The 24,683-nt window shown below is 49.0% G+C and overlaps 1 protein-coding gene across 2 annotated transcripts; it reads left to right on the top strand.

The window, feature by feature from the left end:
• Positions 1 to 596: 596 nt before the first annotated feature.
• Positions 597 to 23,653, top strand: CLN8 (CLN8 transmembrane ER and ERGIC protein). Of its 2 annotated transcripts, none has more exons than XM_030937971.1 (3): positions 597 to 819; positions 14,852 to 15,501; positions 22,549 to 23,067. In XM_030937971.1, the coding sequence occupies exons 2-3, from the start codon at positions 14,959 to 14,961 to the stop codon at positions 22,864 to 22,866; spliced, it is 861 nt and encodes a 286-aa protein (XP_030793831.1). In that variant the 5' UTR covers positions 597 to 819; positions 14,852 to 14,958; the 3' UTR covers positions 22,867 to 23,067. The 2 variants fall into 2 exon arrangements, with proteins under 2 accessions (XP_030793831.1, XP_030793830.1); XM_030937970.1 differs by lacking the exon at positions 597 to 819 and adding an exon at positions 7,799 to 7,978 and having other exon boundaries at positions 22,549 to 23,653.
• Positions 23,654 to 24,683: the final 1,030 nt, after the last annotated feature.

The raw sequence follows: 24,683 nt of genomic DNA, 5'->3' as shown, positions 1-24,683 counted from the left end.
GTCTAACTAACAGAGGGGTTAGACTATGTCATGCATTAAACTTTCCTCTGCTCTGGGTCCAAACCTTACAAAGTCCTCCATGGAGTTAGAGATTGGATCTCCACCCAATTCCCCTGGCTCTTCCCATCCTGTTTTCTCTCACTGGTGTGGGGCTTTAGTCTCCAAGCCCCTCAGCGGCCCCACACAGACCCCTCCCCACCTTTGTGGTCTGGCAAGAAGCCTCTGCCCACAAGATACAAGTGCCTCCCGGCCACTCTGCCCCTCCAAAGACAGCTGGCTTGTGTTAGATGCTCTCTGAACACCGGGTCACAGGTCCTGACATATCACCTGCTCTTTACCTTGAAATGACTGACACCACCAGTCTGCCCAGAGGGCAGGGGTTTGGACGCAACACAGCCTGGCCCAGCCTCTCCTGGGTGATGATGGACAGCCCATCGGGTGGCAGTCCCACTTCCTCAGCAGAGACAACATCCTGTTACACCCTCTCTTCATGCTGAGTGGCTCTAACCTCCTCTGGAATGAACTCCATGCCTGCAGAGTCATCTTCAGAACGAGTCAGCTCCGCCTTGTCCCAGGCAGGAGACTCACGAGTGGATGTGAAATGCGGATTCCCTGTGAGACAGAGGACATTCCATATCTCGTCCCCTCACGACTGTGTGGGTCTAGTTATTTCATAGGAGAGGGGGAAATGTGAATTTTAATTTAACTTCCTAAGTACTGTTATTGGTGTCTGACCAGCTGATCCCAAGTTTCACATCCTTGTCTGTGAAGCTAAACTCGATGCTGCTGTGTGGGAAGATTCGGAAAGAAAACTCTTAGGTAAGTTTTCATTGTTTGGTGTTTAACAAATACACCACTTCCCTGAATTGCTTTCTGGAGCTGCCAGCTTTATAACATTCTACCTGACATTTTAAAGACATGAAATTTCACTAAATTTCAATATCTTTTATGCATCTACATAGTTGATTTATACCATATTATGCTGTGTGTTTGGGGGAGAGGGGAGGCGAGGTTTCAGTCTGTAAATTTGTTCCTAAAATAGTAACAGGGATGAAAAATAAATCAAAGTGATTACACTTCTCTATAGGTATGAATTAAGCATTCCTTTTTTTTTTCCTTTTGAGATGGAGTTTCATTCTTATTGCCCAGGCTGGAGTGCAATGGCACGATCTCGGCTCACTGCGACCTCCGCCTCCCGGGTTCAAGCAATTAACCTCCCTCAGCCTCCCAAGTAGCTAGGATTACAGGCAACCAACACCACACCCGGTTAATTTTTGTATTTTTAGTAGAGACGGGGTTTCACTATGTTGGTCAGGCTGGTCTCGAACTCCTGACCTCAAGTGACCCACCCACCTCTGCATCCCAAAGTGCTGGGATTACAGGGGTGAGCCACCACGCCCAGCCTGAATTAAGCATTTCTTCAAGTTGCACTAAAATCCTTTAGGTCACTCAAGTGCCATTTGATATCATTCCACAAGATGAAGCTGGAAAGAAGACCTATTATTTGGGGCAGCAGAAAGTCCACTTTGAGTGCAGCGTCCCTCTCTCTACAGTTTCAGTTTTTAAGCGGAGATGTGTCCTTTTCCAGGGTATAGATTTTTCAAGCTCAGCACCATTGATGTTGGGGCTGGGCCATTGCTGTGGGACTGCCCTGGGCATTGTCGGAAGCCTAATAGCCTCACTGCTCTGAAGGTCAGCAGCAGCAACCTGCCTCTCGCCCCAGGTCATGACAACCAAAAACGTCTCCAGACACGCCAAATGTCCCCATGGGAGGGTGCCTAGAGGACAGTGTGCTATGGTGGCCCCACAATAGCTGTCTTTGCAGCCCTAGAATCAACGTGATCTTGTCAGGGCACTTTTTGTCTTGTTTTGTTTTGTTTTTTGAGATGGAGTCTTGCTCTGTAGTCTAGGCTGGAGAGTAGTGGCACAATCCCAGCTCACTGCAACCTCCGCCTCCCAGGTTCATGCAATTCTCCTGCCTCAGCCTCCTGAATAGCTGGAATTACAGGCATGTGCCACCACACCCAGCTAATTTTTGTATTTTTAGTAGAGACAAGGTTTCACTGACCTGGTCACTAGCTGCTGACCTCAGGTGATCCGCCCACCTCGGCCTCCCAAAGTGCTGGGATTATAGGCGCGAGCCACCATGCCTGGGCACTTTTTAAAGGCTGGTTGTTATGGGCACTTTTTAAAGGCTGGTTATGATGGCAATGTCTTCGTCCAATGAGGATTTAAGGCTTCTTTGGGTACCAAGATAATTATGGCCATTATCTCAGGGTTATCATTTTCAACAGGAATAACCCTGTCCACTGTTGTTCGTCTGATCCTCAAATAGCAGAAGATTCAGGATCACCTAGCTTTAATTATGGAGGAGACTTTAGGGACCAATCTCATCCTTTTACACTTGTGGCTCAGAGAGGTTAAGTAACCTCTCCAAGGTCACACAGCCAGCAGAAGTAACACCCTGCGTAGAGATCATCAAGATAGCATCAGAGCCCTTTAGTACGATATCCCGAGTGTCCCACATGCAAGCCATCGGCACGATGTTTTGTGGCTCAATATTTTTCAGTTTTTAAGAAAGATACACCTTTTGGAAAAAGAAATGAACACAGTGAATGCCCACATCAGCAGAAAGATAGTTTTCTATAATGAGTTCTTTTTCTCTTTATTTCTAAGAAGGTTTAATTTTGCCACAGTTGCTAAAGAAAACATTACACACAGCCCTTATTAAAAAATGGTGCGACAGACTTGTCAACAAAAAGAGTCAAATTTGTAAAATATTTGATGAGATTTATTCTGAGCCAAATATGAGGACCATGATTGGTGACACAACCCCAGGAGGTCCTAAGAACTGGTGCATAAGGTGGTTGGATTCCAGCTTGATTTTATGCATTTTAGGGGGACAGAAGTTACAGGCAGAAAAAAGAAAAGGGCAAGAGGATCCCCTGCCACCTCCAGGACATCATTTCAGTTGTCTTCTCCAAACACCTCATGGCATCGTATTTCAAAATTCGGCTTTGTCATTTAGCAGTGTGTGGAGGTGTACACGTTGCCAGCCGATACGTGTAAGGTGTCCAGTGGTTTGGTCCAGAAGAAAGGATTGTCTTGGGTTAAGATAAAGGTTGTGGAGACTAAGGTTTTTTTTTTTTGTTTGTTTGTTTTTTAATCTTCAGAGCTCTTATTGGACCTAAAAGAGGTGCCAGACTCTTAGTCAAATCTCTCCCAGATCAGGGAAAAGACCTGGAAAGGGAAGGGGATCCTGGCAGGATGTGGATTTTCCCCTCGAGATACAGCTGTGTGGGGCCCCTTCAAAATATGTCAAATAAATATATTCTGGGGTAAAATGCTTGATTTCTTCCAGGGCCTGCTCTCTGTCATGTGATGCTGTATTAGAGTCAGGTTGGAATGTAGTATCTTACTGCTGCAGAGAGTCTGTTTTGTCAGTCTTAAGAGCTCTGCTTTGATGTTAATGCAGGTCAGCTGTGCCTGGATTTCAACAGAAGGAGGGTATAAGGAGCCTATCCGACCCCCTTCCCATCACGGTCTGAACTAGTCTCTAAGGTTTACTTTGGAAAGCTTGTGGCTGAAGGGGTTTGTAGGGGACTAGAATTTTATTTTTGTTTTACAGTCTCAAGGGAATCGCGATAGGTGCGGGGCTACTGCAGTGGGACTGGGCTCAACTCTGAGTATAACAAGAAAAAGGGGAATGCACAGCCATGGAGTGGGTAAGGGCAGATGGAAAACTATGAAGAGGTGACATCAGGCCAGGGGGGTTCTTGTTAGAACCACTTGGCAGGATTCCTGCCGCAGGCAGGCCTGGTGATCAGATACTGAGGGTGGCGGATGAGGAGGATGGTCAGATATCAGGGGGTGGGGGATGAGGAGGATGGTCAGATATCAGGGGCAGGTAATTGTCACTGCATTGACTCAGCAGGATTCTTTTGGACGAAAGGGGCCAGGGGCCCAGGTCAGAGCCTTGAGGGCTTGGAGGACGTTGCCTGGAGTTAGGTCAGGGAGAGTCTTTGCCACAGTGAGGCTGAGAAGCTGAGCATCTGATCTGTGGGAGTCCAAAGACCCTTATGCTTACTGCGGACTTGCTGTCAGCAGATCCTGAACTTAGGTTCCCATGTTTTAAAGTGTTGTTTGCAAGCACAGCGGTCCTGCTCTCCCACCCACAGAACTCCTATTGCTCACTGGTGAAGGACACTGTGGATTTAAAATCAGGGACGTTCTTTTTCCTCTGTCGCTCATTATACATCCCTCTGAGAACACAGTCATTTTGCTCTGTTTAGGAGGAAGAAACAGGCGGAAGAGAACTCCTCCCATCCCTCTTCTAATGGCTTTTAAAACAGTCTGTCTTTTCTGTAATGGAACAACCAAACCTCGCAATGTGCGTATATGGCTTATGTGAACAGAAAATAAGAGTAAGACAGTCTTCTGACACCTCGATTAAGTCATCTCGATTGTCTTCTCCAGACACCTCATGGCATCGTACTTCAAAATTCAGCTTTGTCATTTAGCAGTGTGTGGAGGTGCACATTGCTAACCTCAGCCTCACTGAACACTGTTTTTTTTTTTCTATGACATGTGGATAATAGTGCCTGCCTCAGACACCTGTGATGTTTGAAAGAACCAATTTACCAAAGGGCTTAGCCTACTGCCAGACACACCGTGCACCCAAGATGAATGTTTGTTGTGTCATTCGATCTGTCGGGGAAGGAGGTGAGACACCTGTGGGAGGCAGGGCGGGAGGGGAGTATGCAGGCTGTAAACAGCAGTGACCAAGCTGTGACACAGCAAGCTGGGAATCCGCCTGGGTTTCATTCAGTCTTCCACATCCACTTCCATATACTGGTGGTTATACTTCCACCAGTATAACCATGGGTACTGGTTATACCTGTGATTGTGTTTTAGAAAACAAAACTGTTTTATCATTCTGCTTTAAAGATGGCCGAGTGGAAAGACGCAGTCCTGGAATGTTTAAATTCAAGCTGAGGAACTTACCAGCCATGTGACTGATGAAGTTTTGGTTTCATCTTTCTAAGCCTCAGTTCGTTCTTTGTAAGACAGGCCTCAGCGTGCTGTGAGTGTGAATTCGAGGAACCCAATGCTGCTGGAGAAAGGGGTCCAGTCTAGACCCCAAGAGAAGGTTCTCGGATCTTGCGCAGGGAGGAACTCAAGGGAGTCGCAGAGTGCAGTGAAAGACAGCTGCGCGGATGCAGAGTGGGGTGCCTGTGGAAAGCAGGAGGAGGAAGGTGCCGTCTTTCTTTCAAAGGCATTTTGTATCAGTGTAAAAGCCAAGCTATGTGTAAGTGCAGGTGGGCTGACGGTGTGACAAAATCTAGTACTTTGTGGATGTACTTTGTGGCATTTCAGTGCGTACCTACATCTTAGCATTGGACTATAGCATATAGTATTGGACTATAGCATATAGCATTGGACTATAACCATCCAATTTTTTTTTTTTTTTTGAGATGGAGTCTCGCTCTGTTGCTCAGGCTGAAGTGCAGTGGCGTGATCTTGGCTCACTGCAACCTCTGCCTCCCAGGTTCAAGCAATTCTCCTGCCTCAGCCTCCCACGTAGCTGGGATTACAGGCTTGTGTAACCACCACACGGGTTCGTGTTGCCTGCTGCCTAGACAGAGCTGATTTATCAAAACAGGTGAACTGCATAGAGAAAGAATAATTCACACAGAGCTCGCCGTGCGGGAGACCAGAGTTTTATTATTACTCAAATCAATCTTCCCAAGAATTCAGAGTTCAGAGTTTTCGTTGTTGTTTTTGAGATGGAGTCTTGCTCTGTTGCCCAGGCTGGAGTGCAGTGGTGCAATTTCACCTCACTGCAACCTCTGCCTCCAGGGTTCAAGCAGTTCTCCTGCCTCAGGCTGCCAAGTAGTTGGCATTACAGGCGTGCACCACCATGCCTGGCTAATTTTTGTATTTTTAGTAGAGACGGGGTTTTGCCATGTTGGCCAGGCTGGTCTTGAACTTCTGACCTCAAGTGATCCGCCTGCCTCGGCCTCCCAGAGTGCTGGGATTGCAGGTGTGAGCCACCATGCTCAGCCCTGGAGTTCAGAGTTTTTAAGGATAATTTGGTAGGTAGGGGACTAGTAAGCTGGGAGTGCTGAGAGGTAAGATCAGAGATGAAAGCATATGGATCAAAGTTGTCCTCCTGGCCTGAGTCAGTTCCTGGGTGGGGGCCACAAGATGAGATGAGCCAGTTTATCCATCTGGATGGTCCCAGCTGATCCAGCAAGTGCAAGATCTGCAAAATATCTCAAGCACTGATCTTAGCTTTTTCAATAGTGATGTTATCCCCAGGAGCAATTTAGGGAGGGTCAGAATCTTGTAACCTCCAGCTGCATGAATCCTAAGCCATAATTTCTAATCTTGTGGCTAATTTGTTAGTCCTACAAAGGCAGTCTAGTCCCCAGGCAAGAAAGGGATTTGTTTCAGGAAACTATAAACTAAGTTTCTCCCAAAGTTACTTTGGCCTACACCCAGGAATGAACAAGGACAGTTTGCAGGTTAAAAGCAGGATGGAGCTGGTTAGGTCAGATCTCTCACTGTCTCAGTTATAATTTTGCAACGGTGGTTTCACTGGTTTTAAGATGGAGTTTATTTTATTTTTATTTTTTTGAGACAGAGTTTCATTCTTATTGCCTAGGCTTGAGTGCAATGGCGTGTTCTCGGCTCACTGCAACCTCCGCCTCCTGGGTTCAAGCAATTCTCCTGCCTCAGCCTCCTGAGTAGCTGGGATTACAGGTGCCTACCACCACACCTGGCTAATTTTTTTGTATTTTTAAGAGAGACGGAGTTTCCCCATGTTGGCCAGGCTGGTCTCAAACCCCTGACCTCAGGTGTTCCACCCACCTCTACCTCCCAAACTGCTGGGATTACAGGCGTGAGCCACCGCACCAGCCACGATGGGTTGATTTTAAAACGGTGTCACCCTGGCTCTCCTAGATTTCTGTTCCTCTTAACACCACGAAGGCTGCTGGCAGTTCTCCGGCCTCCAGGGAGGCCTCCACACACATTTACCCATGTTCTTAGACAATCCTAGGGACTCAAGGTTTCAACAAACCTAAATGAGCCAGCAGAAAAATAAACTTGAACATGAATGTCAACATTTTCCCACGTGTACTAAAGGGTTGTAATAATTTTGAAATGTTTATTTCAAAGAGCGTTGGTAATTTAAACGTCCTATTTAATCCCCAAAACAGTCCTGAGGGGGAGATAAGGCAGTTATCTTCATGGTACAGGAAAGGAAAAAAGCGAGGGTCCAAGGCCGACTATACCCTCAGCTCCACTAGCCCCCGAAGCCTCCCCGGCCAGGCGCCAATACGTTCTCTCTAACATATTAGAGAGAAGAAACATAAATAACTCGAATAACAACCTTAGCGAACTGCTGAAACTCAGGCGTGGGCGCAGAAGGGCCGGGGATGGGCTCGGTCAAGACCTGAAGGCCCGGGGCTTGGGCCCTGTGACCTCAGCGCGCGCCCCGGGAAGGCTCCGGCTCCGTCCACACCCGGAGCGCGACTCAGCCGCAGCCAGGCCGGGGCTGCTCTGGGGAACGGCGCGGTCGGGCTCTGCCGCAGCTTTCAGGTCCCCGCGGCCCCCTCCGGGTGCAACGCGACCAGGTGGCCAGCGGAGCTCCACTGCCCCCCTCCACCCCGCCCGCCAGGGTTCAGCCAGGCCCCGCCTCTCCCGCCGGCCCCGCCCCTCCCGTCGGTCGAGGTTCAGCGCGCCCGCCGCCCCGCCCCCCGCGCCCGCCGCCGTGGTAGTGCCTAGGCGGGGCCTCTCGTAGCCACGCCCCCGAGGGCAGAGCGCCTGCGTGTGCGCGTGCGCGTGCGCGTGCGCGGGCCGTGTTTGAGGCCGGCTAGTCGTGACTGCGCGGCGGTGCCGTCAGTGACTGCCCGGAGTACTGCAGGCGCGGAGCGGCGCCAAGCGCAGGGAGCCCGGGTGAGGGGCAGTCCAGGTGAGCGCGCGGGGAGCCGGGTGAGGGGGCCGGGAACCCAGGTGAGGGGCAGTCCAGGTGAGCGCGCGGGGAGCCGGGTGAGGGGGCCGGGAACCCAGGTGAGGGGCAGTCCAGGTGAGCGCGCGGGGAGCCCAGGTGAGGGGGCCGGGAAGCCCGGGTGGTGGTGCCGGGGATCCCAGGTGAGGGGCCGGGAACTCAGCTTGCGGGGAACCCAGATGGGCGCGCGGGAGCCCACGTGAGGCGCAGCCCGGGGGAGGGGTCGGGGTGTCCAGGTAAGGGAGCCCGGGTGAGGGGCCGGGGTGGCTCCTAGCGTCCGCCGTCCCAGCCCTGCCTTCCGGTGGGCGCGCGGCACCCCCGGCGTGCCGTTCCCGGACAGTAGCTTGTGGGGGGCGTTCGAGCCCTGCAGCCCGGAGTTCTGCCCGCGCGGGTGCATGGTGGGCTTGGGGGGCTCCTCACCGCGACGTTGACTTTGGAGCCATTGAGCGGCGCGGATGCCGGACTGTGGGAGGGGACAGGCGGAGGCGGAGGCGGCGGCGTCGCCCCTGACCTCGCTCCCCGCAGACCGGCCGGGCAAGTATGGTCAGCTCACCTGTGTGCCCACGAGGCAGGGAGGCGGCTCCTGCGGAGCCACAGAGGTGCTGTCGGAGCTGTTGTCAAGGACAGCAGGTGTCACGTGGGTGTGGCCTCCACTGGTCACCGAGTTAGCTGGGGCGGAAGGGGACAAGGTGCTGCTCAACAGGGTGTGGGAGGCGGAGGGACGCTGGGTCAGTCAGCACGTGTAGGAGCGGGGAGGGACGCTGGGTCAGGTCTCCAAGGTGTGCGGGCGGGGGGAGGGAGGGCGGGGGGAGAGGGAGCGGGCACTGGGTCGGGTCAGCAGGGGGTGGGAGCCGCCTGGGCTCTGGGCCCTATTGCCAGCTGCTCTGGGTTGGGGTTGGATGTGGACAGTAAGGAGGGGAGCCAGGGGCTCCCCAGCCTGTGTAGATTCTGCTGTGACTGTTCTCTGAAAGACTGGGGCGAGGCGGCTGTTTCTGACTCCTGTTTCCTTTTACCCTCTGTGTGAAATCTGTAACTATCCAGCTTCTGCTTACCTCACTCCCATATTTTGAGTTTTATTTACATACAACTTTTCAGGAAGGCTGTGAGAGGAAAAAGCAGTGAACAATGGTGAAGGAAGCGTAAGTGATGGAGAGAGTATGAGATGGCCACAGCTCCCCACGGAGCTTGAACACTTTTGTGCCTGCCTTTCAGACTGGCTATCATCGAGGCTGTGGTTTTTAAGGAAGTTCTTCCTGAGCATGCAGTTTCCATAAAAAGAGCACAGGTTCTCTAGGTGGCCTCGAGATGTTCACTACAGAATGTCTCATGATAACGAGGAACTGGGCAAAAGCCTGGCAGGATATCGGGTGGGTAAATGGTGGAGTCCCTGCCGCCATTTTACCGAAGAGGATTCGCTGTTGCTAAGAGAAGAGAAGCAGGCCAGGGAGCAGCTTGTATACTGTTATCCCCTTTTACGTAAAAAGGAAGAGTTTATATGTAGAAAAACAATTGATGCAGCAGGCACCAAAAAATAGTGATAGTGCTTGGAGCTGTGTGAGAGGATTGTAAGTGTTTATTTTTATATTTTTATGCTTGTTTATATTTTCTGAATTTTGTGTATTAAACATGTATTTCTTTTGATTTTGGAAAACGTATTTTTACCAGCCATCAATGTATAATTTCCAAAATGTTAGGAGTATAATTCTCATGTAAATAGCTCTTGTCAGGTTATATTTCAGTCACTAATGCAGTATCCAACAGGATAGGAGTGCCAATTAAAAAGAGAATACAAAAAACTAGGATTTTCTTAGTGAGTGGGTAAAAGGAATGCTGAGAAAAGATTGCCGGATTAGGTATAAGATTGGTGAATATCCTGCGTGCATTGAAACCACAGGCTTTGGGATTGTCTTTTCTTCTTGATGGAAGGAGAATTAACTTTGCAGATTGTAAAATTGTGTGACCCTCAATCAGTGGTAAATAGTTTAGTTATTTCTCCTAGAAAGTCAAGTGAATGTCGGGGTTGTAAAACACTGAACTTGTGTTAGGGAAAAAAGCATGCAACCATTTTTTCCTTTTTGACTTCACTTCCAAGTTGGGATAAATTATCTTAACAAAACACAAAAATGCTGGTATCCTTAGCAGTTTAGCCCCTAGTAAACCGGAGGAGCGCATAGGTGCATGACAGAGCCGAAGGGTTCCTGTGGCCACTGAGCCTGGTTCCTGGTCACAGTGCAGCAACAGAGCTAACACTCTTACTGATGTGTTTGCATTCAGATTTCTAAAAACTGCATGGCTCAGTGCAATAGAAGAGCTGAAACCACAGAATCTTAGAAGACAAGCTTTTTGTATACATTTTCCCCAAAGAAAATGAAGATCTGCAGAGTCAAGAGATGGTGGCCTTCCAGGAGTTGTTTCTTCTCCGGCTCTACTTTCTCTGCTGCAGAGAGGAAAGGGGCTGGTGTGGAAGGGCTTGGAAGCCTTCCAGAGTGAAAGAACAGGATAAGTCCATTAGGTTTGGCCTCCAGTTTTTCCCAGGGAAGGAACAGCGACTTCCAGCTGTGCGTTACACTTAAGGGCTCCTTCGTGTGGCCTGAGCCTTATGGAGCACAGCAAGGCAACAGTGGGAACCCCTGTGTCCCATTTTGCATATCAAGAGTGAGAGAGTGTGGTTGGGTCAAGAAGCAGAAATAGAAACCAAAGGAGAAGCTGAACTCTTCCCATACCCCTTCTGTGCTGCCTATCAGAACAAGGCCTAGTCACACTTCTGTGGGTGCCTGCCTTGTGACTTGGGGTGAACCACAGCTGTTCTCATTACAACACTGACGTCACAAAGGGACAGCAGAGCTCTGCAGGACTCCAGGAAGACTGGCCACTTGGGCTGACCCTGCCTCTGGGGCTGGCCTTCTACCCTCATAGCTGAGATAGCTGAGGAGTTCACCTCCTTTGTAAACTCCTGGCTGGAAGATGCTGGTTGGCACTAACGAAACTCAGAGACGCACAGTAACGAGTTAGACTAGAACAGCACCAGCTTACCCAGAAAGTTCCCGTGCACGCTACTGTGTAGAAACACACATGATCAGGAGGTTTGAGCAAAGAATCAGAATGGGGATTGGCTACAGGATTGGAAGGGGTGATAAGCATTCTGGTCTTGATAATCTGCTGTTTCTGCATCCCTAATTGGCACCTGTTCTCTAACTGCCAGGAGGGTTTGCCCACTCTCAGCTCCGGCTCACCTGTTTCTGTTTCAGTGTCTTTTGCCTGTCTGCCATTTTTCTGTAGATATGGTGATCTCTCCAAAAAGATGTCTAGAAAACTTGAAGACCTGGCAGCTATTCACTCTTCAGGTGAAGACCACACAAACTAGTTGGACATCTGGTTCCTAGTGGGTGCTTCGTTTCCTACTACTCTGCATGTTTCTTTTCTTTTCTCTCCTCTCCTCTCCTCTCCTCTCCCCTCCCCTCCCCTCCCCTCCCCTCCCCTCCCCTCCCCTCCCCTCCCCTCCCCTCCCCTCCCCTCCCCTCCCCTCCCCTCCCCTCTCCTCTCCTCTCCTCTTCTCTTCCCTTCTCTTCTTTCACTTTTCTTTTCTTTTCTTTTGAGATGGAGTCTCATCTTGTTGCCCAGGCTGGAGTGCAGTGGCACAATCTCAGCTCACTGCAACCTCCACCTGCCGGGTTCAAGTGACTCTACTGCCTCAGCCTCCCAAGTAGCTGGGATCACAGGCACGTGCCACCATGTCTGGCTAATTTTTTGTGTCTTTAGTAGAGTTCGGGTTTAACCGTGTTGGTCAGGCTGGTCTCGAACTTCTGACCTTGTGATCCACCCGCCTTGGCCTCCCAAAGTGTTGGGATTACAGGTGTGAGCCACTGCACCCGGCCTGCGCTGTGTGTTTCTTTTTCCCGTAGTCAGACACTGGGGTCCAGGGTGGTTAAGGAAAAAACTCGTTTTCTTTCTTTCTTTTTTAAATTGAGATGGAGTTTCACCCTGTTGCCCAGGTTGGAGTGCGGTTATGTGATCTCGGCTCACTGCAACCTCCACCTCCTGGGTTCTAGCAATTCTCCTGCTTCAGCCTCCTGAGTAGCTCAAATTACAGGTGTGCGTCACCACGCCTGGCTAATTTTTGTATTTTTAGTAAAGACAGAGTTTGGCCATGTTGGCCAGGTTGGTCTTGAACCCCTGACCTCAAGTGATCCACCCACCTTGGCCTCCCAAAGTGCTGGGATTACAGGCGTGAGCCACTGCGCCCGGCCTGAAACTTGTTTTTCTTAGCTTCTAAATAGTGAAACCAAGATCAGAACCCACTAAGCCAACTGCTCCTCTTGGTTTTTGGTTCTCATGTCCTGGAGTCCTTCTCACCTCGACCAAACCAAAGACCTCCTGAAGCATCACTTGGACTAACCACTTCCACTGAGGTGGGTTTGAGTCACTGCTCTGGGCAGAGCCTTCTGGAGTCGGGGACTCTCTCGTCTCAAGGCAAAGGTCCCACGGAAGTTAGTGGTCTTGGCCAAGAGCAGCACATTGATACACCTGTGGCAAAATGGGACCTGTAACCCAGATCTTGTGACCCACTCATGGAAAAGTACAGGAAGAAGTTTTAGGAGGGGTCCATATTTTAACCTTTAGCAGTGTTGTTCAGGGGAATCCTTTTAATGGATTGCTATTCTGTGCTTGACACCTGTCCTTTCCACCCAGCCTGCTTTTCTTTAACGCTGGTAAGCCGTCTCCCCTCCAGGCATTAGGCTGCACTTGAAGTTGATCTGCTCCGTGAAGTGTATAGGGGTTCAGCGATGCGAATACCAGAGCCAAGTGCTCTTGCCAGCCCCTTAATACCGTGTTCAACCTGATTTGTATACAAGTTAACAGAAGTGTGTTTGGAGATGTGTAAGTACACTGGAGTCTTAATATAGCATGACCAGAAGTGTGGGTCACGAGGGCACACATGGGCACGGCAGCCCCTCAGGCATCATCCATAGCATCTATCAGAGAGCACACCTGTGTTCCCTGAACACACGCACCAGGGGCAGCGTGACACGGGAGCCGTTTCTCTAGGGAGAGACATGAATGCCAGTGCTGTCTTTCCCACATCAGATCTGTGTTCACACAGAGCTAGTCTGTATTAAAGCTGGAGTGTCAGTGGAGAAACAGACAAACACTCGTACTATTTTTGCCTTTGATTATATGACCATTATCAAACCAAGAGGTTGGGAGTTATCGGTGCTCCCTTGTCCTTTGCATCAGGTCCCGGGACTCACATTCAGTGCATGCTGGAGTGAGCTGGTGCTTCCGGTGCCCTTGGGGTGTGGTCACAGCGACCTTTTTGCCTGAATAATGATGGGTAGTTTTTGCTGAATGGCCACAGTGAGTGGCCCCTCCTGTGCTTCCAGCTCTAGTCCTGCTGCCTCACGATTCAGTCAGTTCTGGGGTCCCTTCCAGAGAGTAGAGGGGCCAGCTGTTTGGGCCCCTCCTATGCTTCCGGCTCTAGTCCTGCTGCCTCACGATTCAGTCAGTTCTGGGGTCCCTTCCAGAGAGTAGAGGGGCCAGCTGTTTGGGGAAAGCGGTGCTCCCAGCCCTGCTGTCTGTTCACTGGGTGTGAGTGACAAGAGTCCCCACTCCCTGCAGAAATTCCATTATTTGGGCAAGTCCCTACATACTGGGTGAGGGGGGAAGAGGGGGATCTGAGGCTTTGTCGGTAGCTGTTCCTGTGTCCTCATGTGCCTGGGGTTCCTGCCATGTAAAAGGAAAGGCTGGAATCAATCGCAGGTCTCTTCCAGTTTTGAGAACTTGAGACTCTGGTGTTCGTAGCTTTGCAGACAGGTTCAGGCTTAGGTAAACTGGACCCCTTGAGCATGATTCAGCATCTGTTCATGTGTTCCATAAATGTTTCTTGAGGGCCTGCTGTGGACCCAGTGCTGCATCAGGCAGTGGAGATGCTGTGATGAAGGCAGGTGTGGTCTGTGCCCTCACAGAGCTTGCTGTCCAGTGGAGGTGAGGATTCAGTAAGCACTTGTATCAAAAATGAGTATTTGGGGGATGCATCAGGAGCTTGTAGCAAAGATACTTAGCCCAGGCCGTGGGACTCACCTACTCTGGGAGGGCATCTGGAACAAATGGCCTTTAAGTGAGGACCTGACAGGTAAGCTGGCGCCACCTGCAGGGAGGTAAAGACTTCCAGGGAGAGGGCCCAGCAGCTGCAGAGGCCCAGAGGTGCAGGAGAGTGTGATGTTTTCAAAGGACTGGAAGGCTGTAGCATGGAGTGAGAGGCAGGGGTGGTGAGAGTGGAACCATAGAAGGCCACGTTCTGCAGAGTGCCGTAGGTCACGATCAGGAGTTCAGGCCTTCCCTGCCGGTGTTGAGAAGCTGTTCCATGGCCTTAAGCAAGGAATAACATGAAGAACAGGAGCACAGGTTCTCATGACATCCTTGGGGTGTTAACCAGGATCAAACAGCAGAAGTTCAGTGCTGTAACAAAGTGTATCCCAGTGCGATGAGTTAAGTATGTTTCATCCTGCCATGCCTGAATTGTGTGACTGACCGGGACTGCTGTGAAGGCAGGAGCCTTGCTGGTGGAGTGAACATAGGACGAGCATAGGACCTTGTGTTCCTGCCAGCACCGCTCCAGCCTCCTGTTCATGGCTGGACCGCTCTAGCTTTAGTTTCATTTTCTTTCCTCTTATACTGTCAGTGGATGTTATCTTGGTATGTTTATGTATCCTTGTAAACGCATTAAGAATAAGGTACAGAATTAAATATTTTGTAGTTGAATGTTTGCGTTACTGGAGTAGTGATGTGTCCTTGCTTCTGTTGAGTCAACATAAAATGAATGATCTTTTCTTTCTTTAGATTGAAGATGGACATGTGACAGTCCCAGGGACCGCTGCACTGACTTCGTTTCCTTAGACAATACACAGTGTTGGGCCCAGGACTCCTTTGGAATACAGTTGTGGACAATGAATCCTGCGAGCGATGGGGGCACATCAGAGAGCATTTTTGACCTGGACTATGCATCCTGGGGGATCCGCTCCACGCTGATGGTTGCTGGCTTTGTCTTCTACCTGGGTGTCTTCGTGGTCTGCCACCAGCTGTCCTCCTCCCTGAATGGCACTTACCGTTCTTTGGTGGCCAGAGAGAAGGTCTTCTGGGACCTGGCGGCCACGCGTGCAGTCTTTGGTGTTCAGAGCACAGCCGCGGGCCTGTGGGCTCTGCTGGGGGACCCTGTGCTTCATGCTGACAAGGCACGTGGCCAGCAGAACTGGTGCTGGTTTCACATCACAACAGCAACGGGATTCTTTTTCTTTGAAAATGTTGCAGTCCACCTGTCCAACTTGGCCTTCCGGACATTTGACTTGTTTCTGGTTGTCCACCATCTCTTTGCCTTTCTTGGGTTTCTTGGCTGCTTGGTCAATCTCCGAGCTGGCCACTATCTAGCTATGACCACATTGCTCCTGGAGATGAGCACGCCCTTTACCTGCATTTCCTGGATGCTCTTAAAGGTAAGTGCATGCGTCAGCAGAAGATGACACGTGCCTCACACATTTAATCACTGGCTAGAATGTCTTGGACGCTGCCATAAACTCAACAGCAGGCAGGATTGCAGCACACACATTCAGTTACAGATTCATTTTAGTTGAATGCAATTTTCTTAATTTTAAATCTTTTAGGCTTTCTACTCCTTAAGGAAAGAAAGCTCAGTAGATCTTATGGCTCAGTAGTGTCTGGAAGCACTTAATTTTTTTCTTTCTTTTAATAATTTTATATGTATCTATCTATATATATATATATTTTTTGAGACAGAGTCTCACTCTGTCGCTCAGGCTGGAGTACAATGGCATAGTCTCGGCTCACTTAACCTCCATCTCCCGGGTTCAAGCGATTCTCCTGTGTCAGCCTCCCGAGTTAGCTAGGACTACAGGTGCACACCACCACGCCTGGCTAACTTTTTGTGTTTTTAGTAGAGACGGGGTTTCACTATGTTGGCCAGGCTGGTTTTGAACTCCTGACCTCATGATCTGCCCGCCTGGGCCTCCCAAAGTGCTGGGATTACAAGTGTGAGCCACCACGTCTGGCCTCTTTTAATACTTTAAAAAAACTGAAGTAATATATGTGTGTACACATGTCTTGCTTGCTTTTTAGTTTTGAATAAGGTTGTTTTACTAGTGTTCAGAAGTATTGTGACCTTGCATAGTTATTTGCCTGGCACTTTCTTTCTGTTTTTGAAGAACATGTTTTAAAAATGTTTGTCACTTGATTATCATATTGATGTCAAAATGTTCTTCATGTTAAACAATTTAATTTAATTTTTTTTTTTTTTGAGACGGAATCTCACTCTGTTGCCCAGGCTGGAGTGCAGTGGCGCGATCTCGGCTCACTGCAACCTCCGCCACCCAGGTTCAAGCAATTCTCTTGCCTCAACCTCCCAAGTAGCTGGGATTACAGTACCCACCACCACGCCTAGCTAATTTTTGTGCGTGTGTGTATTTTTAGTAGAGACGGGGTTTCACCATGTTGGCCAGGCTGGTCTCGAATTCCTGACCTCAAGTGATATGCCCCCCTCGGGCTCCCAAAGTGCTGGGATTGCAGGCATGAGCCACCGTGTCCAGCCTTAAAATTGTTTTTACGTAGATTCTTGCTGTCTTTTATGACCCATCATGTTGTTTATGGGATATTTGATATTAAATTTGAGATCCTGCAAATGTTCAGCCATTCACACGAATGGGTCATGTTACTGCACGTTTCTTGTGTACAGGAGACTGGTAGCCTTGAGAGGAAACGTAAGCATAACAAGTCACTCCTGCCTTCGGGGTCTGGGTGGGTAGATGGTATCAGTTCATCAAAAGTGCACTGAAGTGTAAACAGTACAGACTGTTCACGTGTAACCCCCATGGACTCCAGCCAGGTGTCAGACACTGTGCTGGCACCTGGGAGCTCAAGGAGGAGCTTGTGTTCCTGCTGTCCCCTGAGGTTGGCCCCATCTGGCACCAGATGGGGTGTGTGAGCACAATGACAGGAAAGTGCAGAGAAGCCATGGCCCCAGATGGGGACCCTGTGCAGGAGGAGAGGGAGACACATCGGAGTTAAGGCAAGTGAGTGAGGGTGAGTGGGGCACAGTTATCGCCAGTGCAGAGCCTCACAGGGTGGCCATGGAAGTAGATGGAGCCCACAGCAGGCAATACTGGAGACGTCCTCGTGAGTGCGTGGTTTGGGCGGTGGCAGGAGGAGTTTGGGGGCAGGTGTGATTTGGCTGGACCTTACCAGGGAAGAAGGGTTGGAACCATGAATGGTTTGAAAGAGGCCCTCGAGTGACCTGGCTACTGAGTTTCCTTGCTGAGCAAATGACTGAATATGAAGCTGCTGGTCTAAGTGTGGGGTCATTTTAGGAATGATGCTGTGACCTGGGACCTCATCAGCGTCCTGTGGGTGGCATGCAGTTTTCCAGTTTTCTCTTTGTGGGCGTTATTTCCGTAAGAGCGCGGGCTTCTGGGGATGTGGGGCAGGGCTGTGACTTCCCCGGGTTTGTCTGGTGTGAGATCAGTGTGGAGTGGAGAGGTGTGTGCTGGAGGAAGAGGCCTTGGCCTGCGCCCCACATTGCCTGCTCCTCTCACCTGGAAACACCAGACTTCAGGAGTCACTCGGCTGTGGCAGAAAATAAAGTTCTTGAAAGGAAAGCAGAGGTGCTCACTCACATCGATTCTCTAAACATCAATACCGCAGCAATGTCCCAAGTGGTAAACAGTGACTAAATTATTAATACATCCCACAAGATGGTGTGTTTGGGGTCATTAGTGTGTTTCTAATTAATTAATAGATTAATAGTTACCTTGTTTTTTTTTTTTTTTTTTTTTTATTACAAGTTCTTTAAAAACAACAAGAAATGAGTCAGTCTCTCCAGTCCTCGGGGGAAAGCAGTGTTGGATTTCTCCAGTTTTTTTTTTTTTTTTTTTTTGAGACGGAGTCTTGCTCTGTCGCCCAGGCTGGAGTGCAGTGGCCGGATCTCAGCTCACTGCAAGCTCCGCCTCCCGGGTTCACGTCATTCTCCTGCCTCAGCCTCCCGAGTAGCTGGGACTACAGGCACCCGCCAGGTCGCCCGGCTAGTTTTTTTTTGTATTTTTAGTAGAGACGGGGTTTCACCATGTTAGCCAGGATGGTCTTGATCTCCTGACCTCGTGATCCGCCCGTCTCGGCCTCCCAAAGTGCTGGGATTACAGGCTTGAGCCACCGCGCCCGGCCGGATTTCTCCAGTTTTATCTGTGCTTCTTCTGGAGCCGGGTGTGGGGACAGCGCCTCCTGCAGGATTTGCCGACACAGGCGTCTCCAGCAGTTCTCCCTCCCCAGGTGTGGTGGTGGAGCCCAGCCTCCAGGAGGACAGACTCAGAGAGCGAGACTTTATTTTGGAGTTTGCACATTCTCTAAAGCTTTTAGGGTGCTGTTTGTGTAGAATGGAGAAAGCGTTATTTAAGTATTTACTTCTAACCCTGCTCATATTAACTGTATAAAGCCAACAGACCTCAATAACAGAAAATTATAACCTCAATTAATATAGCTCAGGGCCAGTATGTCTACATAGTTCTATTTTGCTCAGTTGAATTACTAGTAAATGCAGTAAGAAAACACTGTGTCTAAAATTTTGAAATTCTTTTAAAGCTGATAGATTCTCGCATAGCAGTAGGGCATGAGGATTCAACATTTCTCCCCCATCAAGGTCTGATTGATCAGAACTAAAGAATGTAAAGACAAAATATGACCATCAATTTAGGATGGGTGTCTAAGTCGAGCACAGTGGCTTGTTCTTCGTATTAGATTTCTGTCTTAGATTTGGTTCTGAAATGTTTCGAATTACATAGGACTCAAACATCTAAACATGATTTATCCACAGACTCACTAGTTCAAAATACAAATGAGGTGATATAAAAACACTGTCAGGCCGGGTACAGTGGCTCACACCTGTAATCCCAGCACTTTGGGAGGCCAAGGCAGGCAGATCACTTGAGCCCAGGAGCTCAAGACCGGCAACATGGCAAAACCTCGTCTCTACAAAAAAAAAAAAAAATTAACTGGGCGTAGTGGCACACGTCTGTAGTACCAGCCACTTGGGAGGCTAAGGTGGGAGGATCACCTGAGCCTGGGAGTTCAGGCTGTAAATATTTGTGTATCTAAACATACCTAAGCATAGAAAGGTATAGTAAAAATACCATGTTAAAGATGAAAAATGGCACACCCATGCAGGGTGTGAACTGGGAATGGAGCTTGCAGAACTGGAAGCTGCACTGGGCGAGTCAGAATGAGTGGTGAGTGTGAGGGCCTATCACTGTGCACTCCTGTAGACTTTATGAACTCTATGTACTTAAGCAAAGCTAAATTTATATTAAAAATTTCTTTAATCATAAATTAACCTTAACTTACTGTAACCCTTTTACTTTATAAATTTTAAAGTTTTAAAACTTTTCCACTCTTGTAATAACACTTAGCTTAAAACACAAATACATTGTGTTTGTGTGTGTGTATATATATATATATATATATATATATATATATTTTTTTTTTTTTTTTTTTTTTTTTTTTTTTTGAGACGGAGTCTCGCTCTGTCGCCCAGGCTGGAGTGCAGTGGCGCGATCTCGGCTCACTGCAAGCTCCGCCTCCCGGGTTTACGCCATTCTCCTGCCTCAGCCTCCCGAGTAGCTGGGACTACAGGCGCCCGCCATCTCGCCCGGCTAGTTTTTTGTATTTTTTAATAGAGACGGGGTTTCACCGTGTAGACCAGGATGGTCTCGATCTCCTGACCTCGTGATCCACCCGTCTCGGCCTCCCAAAGTGCTGGGATTACAGGCTTGAGCCACCGCGCCCGGCCTATATATATATATTCTTTATACCCTTATTCTGTAAACTTTTCTTAATTAAAAAAGTTTTTTTTTAAATTGTTGAAATCTAAGACACAGATACACATTCACCTAGCTCTGCACAGGGTCAGGATCATCCATATCACTCTCTTCCACCTCCACATCTCGTCCCACCGGAGAGACTTCAGGGGCAGTAACAGACATGGGGCTGCCACCCCCCGTGATGACAGTGCCTCCTTCTGGACCTTCCTGAAAGACCTGCCTGGGGCTGTTTATAGTTAACTTTATTTTCATCAGAGAAGGAGTACACTCCAAAATAATGGTAAAAGTGTAGTATAGTAAAACAGTAAATGATAGGAACTGTTCAGCTCCATCATGATCTCGTGTGGGCCACCGTCTGTCTCTACACTGTGCGTTGTGGACTGAAACAGGCGCTGAGCCCTGGACACTGCTGTCGGTGCAGTTGTCAGGCCTCACCTGGGTTTGGGCCCACCTGGTCCTGCCACTGTGAGTCTGAGGGAGGTGTGAGATCGAAAACTTGCCTGTGCCAAAGTGCAGCATTGTCCTTCACCACTTTTGGACCTGGTGGTTGTGGCCAGTTGTCAGAGTGACTATACTGTTTACCACCCAGACAAGGATGTCAGGGACTGCCCAGGCAAACCAGGATCTGCAGTCTCCCCAGGGGCTGAGAGCCAGCTACATTTGGGACTTTTGCTTTAGACATATCAAGAAACTCCAAGAACTTGTAGCCTAACTCTATACTTTCACAAGTAAGAAATAAGTTATAGTATTAACTCTTCACATTTCGTTTCAATCCCATGTCACTTAACTGTCCAGAACTGACAGCCACGGGTTCTTCTGGTCTGCGTGAGTTTCTCCCCTGTCCCGTTCAGTTTGGAGGCTCCAGGCCTGTTTTGGATCCTGCTTCCTCTGCTCTTCTTCCTGAGTGTTCGTTGTGCCTCAGCAATGCTGAGTGCGTGGGAAGTGTGTGGTCCCGGCCCACCGAGGTGGCCCCAAACACAGGTGGGAGTGTTTCGTTTGCACCCGGGGTTGGGGTGATGTTTGTGGAAAGTGGCACTGGCGGTCTCTGAAGGCGTGTGTGTGCATGAGGCTGCCATTATGCACACATGGGAGCCCCGATGTCCCCTCTGAGACCTGGGAAAGACTCCAGTGACAGTTGTGTGAGGCAGGCTGGGCTACTCTGTTTTGCTGGCCTTTCTCTTCTAATTTCCCTCACATTTATTTTTTCAGTCCAGACTTAGAATGGATGCTCTTTGACTCAGGATGGGGTTACATCCCAATAAGCTCATCATAAGTTAAAAATATTGTGTCAGAAATGTGTTTAATACAAGCAGCCTACCAAACATCATGGTATACAGCCTGGCCTGCCTTTAACATGCCCAGAAGACTTGGCTCTGCCTACGCTTGAGGAAAATCTTATAGCACAAAGCCTGTTTTACAACAGAATGCTGAACAACTCCCGTAATTCAGTGAATGCTATACTGAGAGTTGAAGCAATGGTTATGTGGGTACTTGAAGTATGGTTTCTACTGAGTGTGTATCACATTGGCACCATAAAATCAAACAATTGTAAGTCAAACCGTCGTGAGTAGGGGACTGTCGATAAAAGCTAATACACCTGGGGCTTTAAATATTCAAAACTACCAGAAGAACATGTTAGAACTTTTTATTTTATTTTATTTTTTTGAGACAGAGTTTCACACAGAGTCTTACTGTTTCTCCAGGCTAGAGTGCAGTGGCACGATCTCAGCTCACTGCAACCTCTGCCTCCCACGTTCAAATGATTCTCATGACTCAGCCTCCCAAATTAGCTGGGATTACATGGTGCGCCACCATGCCTGGCTAATTTTTTTGTATTTTTATTAGAAGTGGGGCTTTGCCATGTTGGCCAGGCTGGTCTCAAACTTCTGACTTCAAGTGATCTACCCACTACGGCCTCCCAAAGTGCTGCGATTATAGGCATGAGCCACCGTGCCCGGCCCAAGTTAGAATATTTTGCCAGGGTGGTATACTGTATTAGTCAGCTCAGGCTGCCACAGCAGGCTGCCATAGACTAGGCAGCTTGAACAGCAGAAATTCCTTTCTCACAGTTTTGGAGGCTGCAAGTCTGAGATCAAGGCACCAGCAGATTCGTGTCTGGTGAAGACCCACTTCTGGTTTACATGGCCACCTTCTGGCTGTGTCCTAGCATGGAGGAGGGGAAGGCTCTGGTCTCTTCCTCTTCTTATGACACTAATCCCATCATGGGGCCCCACCCCCATGACCTCATCACTTCCCAGGGTCTAAGTATGGGAGCTTCAGATACCTGTGTCTGATTTTGCCAAATAAATATTGGTTATTTACCTAATATGTGCAAATTCAAGATAAAACAAAGATTGAAGGGAGACTGAAAGAAAGGTTGAATTTATCATAGCTTTAGGGAACGGAAGTCAAAGAGCAAGAGGAGCAGGAGAACAGCATGAGCGGGCAAGGGTCAACCCTGCTGGCCCAGGCGCGCCCACGGAGCCGGCGGCCTCCTTTCAGAATGAAGTCCCAGTGAGAGCAGAGCCCTGGGGAGGAAATTCTGTTGCTTTGAAATGAATTTGTTTTGCGTGGTAAGTAAGGTAGCAAATACCTCTTTGTGATGTGAAGAATGAATGTTGGCAGTTTCGTATTAACTTGTGCATTTGTCTTGTCTCTGTGCAGGCAGGCTGGTCCGAGTCTCTGTTCTGGAAGCTCAACCAGTGGCTGATGATCCACATGTTTCACTGCCGCATGGTCGTGACCTACCACATGTGGTGGGTGTTTTTCTGGCACTGGGACGGCCTGGTCAGCAGCCTGTATCTGCCTCATTTGGCACTCTTCCTTGTCGGACTGGCTCTGCTCACACTAATCATCAATCCATACTGGACCCACAAGAAGACTCAGCAGCTTCTCAGTCCGGTGGACTGGAACTTTGCACAGCCAGAAGCCAAGAGCAGGCCAGAAGGCAACGGGCAGCTGCTGCGGAAGAAGAGGCCATAGCTGCTCCGGCCGGGGCTCCTGGGCACCAGCGGATCCGGTACACCGATTCTGGGAAGCTCCGTGAATAATGGCTTTTGAATTAATGAGGCAGTGAATGTTTTGTGTTTAGTTCTGAGGTCAATACTAACTTTATTTCTCATTAGTATTAATTTTGAAGTAGCTACAAAGTATTTTTAAGAAAATATAATTTTGTGAATGTCCTGGCAGGTTCTGTCAGTTTAGCCGCACCAGACTGTGTCAAGCATCTAGGAGAGGAGTCCATGGTGTCCGGGGGGCGTCACACCTGTTGAGGAGTGGGGTGGCTTTGTCTGAATGCTGGAAAGGGCTTCGTAGTAAAGTGCCTCCCACTGGGCGGGTGGGTCAGCATCGATTCTTTCCAGTCACACACTCATACGCCACTTGTCTTATTCAGAAGTCACATTGTTTGCAGTTGGAGAGAATTGGGCTAAGATAGAACGTAATATGATTTGTTTCTTGTTAAAGTTTCCCAGCATATGAAATTCTGAGCTGGGCAGGGTGGCTCACACGCAACGTAATCCCGGCACTTTGGGAGGCTGAGGCAGGCGGATCACTTGAGGCCAGGAGTTCGAGACCAGCCTGGCCAAGATGGTGAAACACCATCTCTACTAAATTACAAAAATTAGCCGGGTGTCGTGGCACACATCTGTAATCCCAGCTACTTGGGAGGCTGAGGCAGGAGACTCGCCTGAACCCAGGAGGTGGAGGTTGCAGTGAGCTGAGATTGTACCACTGTATTCCAGCCTGGGTGACAGAGCAAGACTGTCTCAAAAAAAAAAAAAAAAAACTAAACCCAGGTGTACGGCAGTGCCATCTGGTGGCAAAGGGTACAAAGACAACGCTGAGGGATAGTGACACTCCTGTAGCAGCAGAGACTCCCTGGAGTCTAACCCCCACCAACCAGGGCCTGGGGTGGTCGAGTGAAATCTTGCAAGGTTTTTTTTTTTTAAATCATGGAACCTGTTTTAAAATGAGAATTTATCATTCATACTGTATTGCTCATTTGACAAAATAAGGTAGGTATTTTGTAATCAGGTTGTCTGGGTTTTAGAGCTGTTTTTAATTGACTGAGTTACCTACAGGCACCCAATCTAGACCCTAATTCCGTGGTTGGTGTTTCTCTGTAGATCTCTTTTTTTTGAGATGGAGTCTCGCTCTGCTGCCCAGGCTGGAGTGAGTGGCGCAATCTCGGCTCACTGCAAGCTCCGCCTCCTGGGTTCACGCCATTCTTCTGCCTCAGCCTCCTGAGTAGCTGGGACTACAGGCGCCTGCCACCACACCCGGCTAAGTTTTTGTGTTTTTAGTAGAGATGGGCTTTCACTGTGTTAGCCAGGATGGTCTCGATCTCCTGACCTCGTGATCCGCTTGCCTCAGCCTCCCAAAGTGCTGGGATTACAGGTGTGAGCCATCGTGCCTGGCCTCTCTGTAGATTTCAAGACAAGTAGTGATGTCATTTTCCCACTGAGCTGTAGGATAGACCTGGATCCCTTCAGAGATGCTCAACTGCAGGGTCCTGGGGTCCATAGAATAGTCCGGCAGCAGCTCCTGGCAATGAGCTGCCTGATGATGAGTCCCAAGGTACATTGTTCCTACTGTTTTATACCCAGGTAGAAGTTACACACCAATTTAGCAATTTTGTTAACAGACGTACAGAATTTGTGTGTGTGTGTGTGTGTTTTGACATAAACGTGCAATTGAAATTCAAAGTTTATTTTTTATCAAAAGCACCTTTGAAATGTATGTGGAAAACGTCGGCTGCTCGTGAGAATCCTGTGACTTACGTTCCTGATGTTTCGTGG

The sequence above is a fragment of the Rhinopithecus roxellana genome, chromosome 9 (genome assembly GCF_007565055.1).
Source record: "Rhinopithecus roxellana isolate Shanxi Qingling chromosome 9, ASM756505v1, whole genome shotgun sequence".
Lineage (NCBI taxonomy): Eukaryota > Metazoa > Chordata > Mammalia > Primates > Cercopithecidae > Rhinopithecus > Rhinopithecus roxellana.
Note: the sequence above shows the minus strand (reverse complement) of the source record. Positions and strands in the feature narration are given on the sequence as shown.

What these genes read in the sequence shown, in the direction of transcription:
- CLN8 (XM_030937970.1), top strand. Translation starts at nt 14,959, where the DNA reads ATGAATCCTGCGAGCGATGGGGGCACATCAGAGAGCATTTTTGACCTG. An exon ending in TTTCCTGGATGCTCTTAAAG is followed by an intron (nt 15,502 to 22,548) that starts GTAAGTGCATGC and finishes GTCTCTGTGCAG; the next exon opens with GCAGGCTGGTCCGAGTCTCT.